Consider the following 2988-nt stretch of genomic DNA (forward strand, 5'->3'; position numbering starts at 1 on the left):
ATAATCATGTTTAAATCGAAGAAGCCTATAGGGCTATACGGTAATATTTTGCATATTATTTTTATTACTATTGTATTATTATTGTGCATGTTGTTTATAATTAGTATATAATTGCATAAATTGTCATGTATTGAATGTTGTCACCTTAGTTAGGTTTAGAACCCTAGGCTGCTGCATGTTTATCTTGACTGCTAATCGTTAATGATTGTGCACTTGTTTGATCACCTCACATGTTAGGAGATAGGTCCTAAAATTAATTCAAACTGCCTGAAAAATATTTTATGAAATGAACAAGATAAAAGGTACTGAAAGGGCACTAGTCACTCGACTAATGTAACTAAGTTCCCGAACTCATTTAATCTCTGGTTCGTAGGCGTAAGGTGATTCTCCCGTCACCTTACTTGGGTGTTTCTAATTGACCCACCCCAAATCGATTAGTAGCGACTTCTAGATAAAAATCACTTGCAGGTTAAAAAACCTAAATCCTAAGTCGCGATATGGTATGGGCTTGGGAGACCCTGAGTTAAACCCCAGACCTAGACTTAGCGCATACCAGGCGAGACCCTTTTTTAAAATCGGAGATCGGTTGCGACAATTATTTATGGTAATTAAATAAATATCATACTAATTATAATGAATCAAGGATATGCGCAATCAATGGTGATATATGCATAATCCTTGGAGATATGGAGAATCAAATAAAATATCTCAATTATCTCTAACAAATAATTAGATTTAGGAATTTTATGTGGATATATATTACAACAAAAGAATTTGGCATAGTTGTTACATGAGGTCCTATCATTTATCCTACAATAAAAGGAATGCAGTTTCCTTTACAAGCCGAAATATACACAACCTACAACCTGAGGACATCATCATAGATCTCCAAATGTTGCTGTTGAGATCTCTTCATTCTTGCGAGTGCATAAAAATATTTAATGAGCTTGTTATAGCCATACATTCCAATCGAACTACGTAAATTATATGCGCTTATTTTAATGTTTGCATCCATATTTCAAAACATCTCTCAATCGAGCTTTGGTGAAGCTATCTCGTGTTAGTAAAGTAGATTGCGTTTATGGCTCTGATAACACGGTCTTCTACTGAAATTGTAGAATCTACACGGCCCAGCAAAACCCGCAGTTTATCAGGGCCTAAACTGTAGCTAGCACGACCCATTTTCCTTGTCGCGCATGTGACAAGAGCTTGTTTGTTTGCTTGCCCAATCATAATGAAATATAGTTATTGACTTATTGTAATGACATTATAATTTCAAGTCAATCAACAAGGATTGATCTTGATACAATACATCTATTGGACTTATATTAATACTTCATGCAACGGGATAGGAAGCTAGCGTGGCGATCCCGCAAAGTCCTTCCTTAGCGTGGACCTCTCTCTGGATCCTCACGTATCCCTCCTCGCCCCATCCCGTGCCCCACGAGTTCTTCGCCAACCAATACTTCATCCCGTTAGCGCTCTTCCCATACCCGACGATCGTCACGGCATGATCATGGTCAGTCTTGCATTTGCCGGTGAACACACCACTGGAGTAGAACTGGAGGTTTTGGTTGATATCGACCGCAACCGACACCGGTTGGTTTGCGACCGCTTTCAGAAGGGCGTCCTCGTCATTCACAGGCACGTCCTCATAACCACCGATTTTGATGGTATGACCAAGGGAAGCCTTGGCTTTGCAAGCGCCTTTCGAACCATTATAAGGGTATTTGGCTTCGGTTACGAGCCCATTGTTTTTTTGGATGAACTCAAAAGCACCGTCCATCCAACCATTGTCGCAACCGTGGTCATCTCTGTCCACATCGCAATCCACAAGTTCTTGCTCCGACAGCGAAATCAAATTACCCGTAGTGATCTTAATAAGCCCCTCCACCGCCGCAACAGCTGAAAATGCCCAACAACTACCTGCATACACGTTATAAACGAACAAGAAAGAAAGGATATGAGTTGAACTCGAAAGCAAGACGTCTTCGAGTTTTCAAAGATTAACATAAGTATGTCTTACTGAATTAACGATAAAAAGTTACGTGATTTCTTACCACAACGGCCTTGGTCTTTAACCGGGGTGACCGCTCCCTTATTTCTCCAATCAATGGAAGATGGCACATTGGTGAAATTCGCGTACCTGAAAGAAGTACCATCTTTTGTGGACCCTATTTTGGTCTTTGGCCGTCTAAAGCCATTACGAAAAGCTCTGAACTCTTCGTTGGTCAAATCTGCAAACTCGTTGATTTTTAATTTGTAATCTTTGCCCAACGCACTGTTGGAGGACTCGACGTACTCCACATTGCTCTTGAATATCGCAAAGCGCCTCTCCTTTTCCATGGCGTCCTTGTAAGTGCGTCCATGCTGAGCCATCCATTGCTCGTGCCTTGACAACAAAGGGGACGCTGGATGGAGAGATCTGCCATCGGCTCGCGAAGCCCAAAGCCCTAAAATGAAAGAGACAAGCAAGAGAATCAGTTGGGGTTTCTTAGTGAAAGCCATGAAGTTGATTGTATTGTGGCAATGCATATCTAAAATCGCTCAGGGTTTATATAGACCAGAAAGTGTTTGCTTAGGTTTTGAGGCAGAAAATGTTTGATCGGTGCCTCGTTGGAACCCATTAAAATAGAGTTGAGAGTGATTTGCATGAAACCGATGGTCACTTTGCAACGAAATTATGCACGCAATGGCGATAATGAAGTGTGAAAATGTTGGAGAGAACCGCGGGCAACAATTCACCAAGAACTCAATCAATCCAGGATCAATATCTCCCCCAAAACTAAACCGACCGAAATCGACTTAATTCCAACAACAACCAATGATATTCCAGCAATATAACCACGCAATAATGAGGAAACAAATGCAACGACACCGAGATTTAACGTGAAAACCCAATGAGGGAAAAATCACGGACCGCCTCACACATAAAACTTCCACTAATCACCAAGAATAGTAGGATACACACTAGTTTCCTCTCTAGTC

At 41.0% G+C, this 2988-nt stretch overlaps 1 protein-coding gene across 1 annotated transcript; it reads right to left on the reverse strand.

The window, feature by feature from the left end:
* Positions 1 to 1232: 1232 nt before the first annotated feature.
* LOC115682051 (zingipain-2-like) lies at positions 1233 to 2535 on the reverse strand. The gene is made up of 2 exons (XM_030606184.2): positions 2061 to 2535; positions 1233 to 1926 (listed from the first exon to the last, which is right to left on the reverse strand). The coding sequence occupies exons 1-2, from the start codon at positions 2533 to 2535 to the stop codon at positions 1337 to 1339; spliced, it is 1065 nt and encodes a 354-aa protein (XP_030462044.1). The 3' UTR covers positions 1233 to 1336.
* Between the last annotated feature and the right edge of the window lie 453 nt (positions 2536 to 2988).

The sequence above is a fragment of the Syzygium oleosum genome, unplaced genomic scaffold (genome assembly GCF_021117445.2).
Source record: "Syzygium oleosum isolate NSW1041296 unplaced genomic scaffold, Sole_v2.1 Sole_v2.18, whole genome shotgun sequence".
Lineage (NCBI taxonomy): Eukaryota > Viridiplantae > Streptophyta > Magnoliopsida > Myrtales > Myrtaceae > Syzygium > Syzygium oleosum.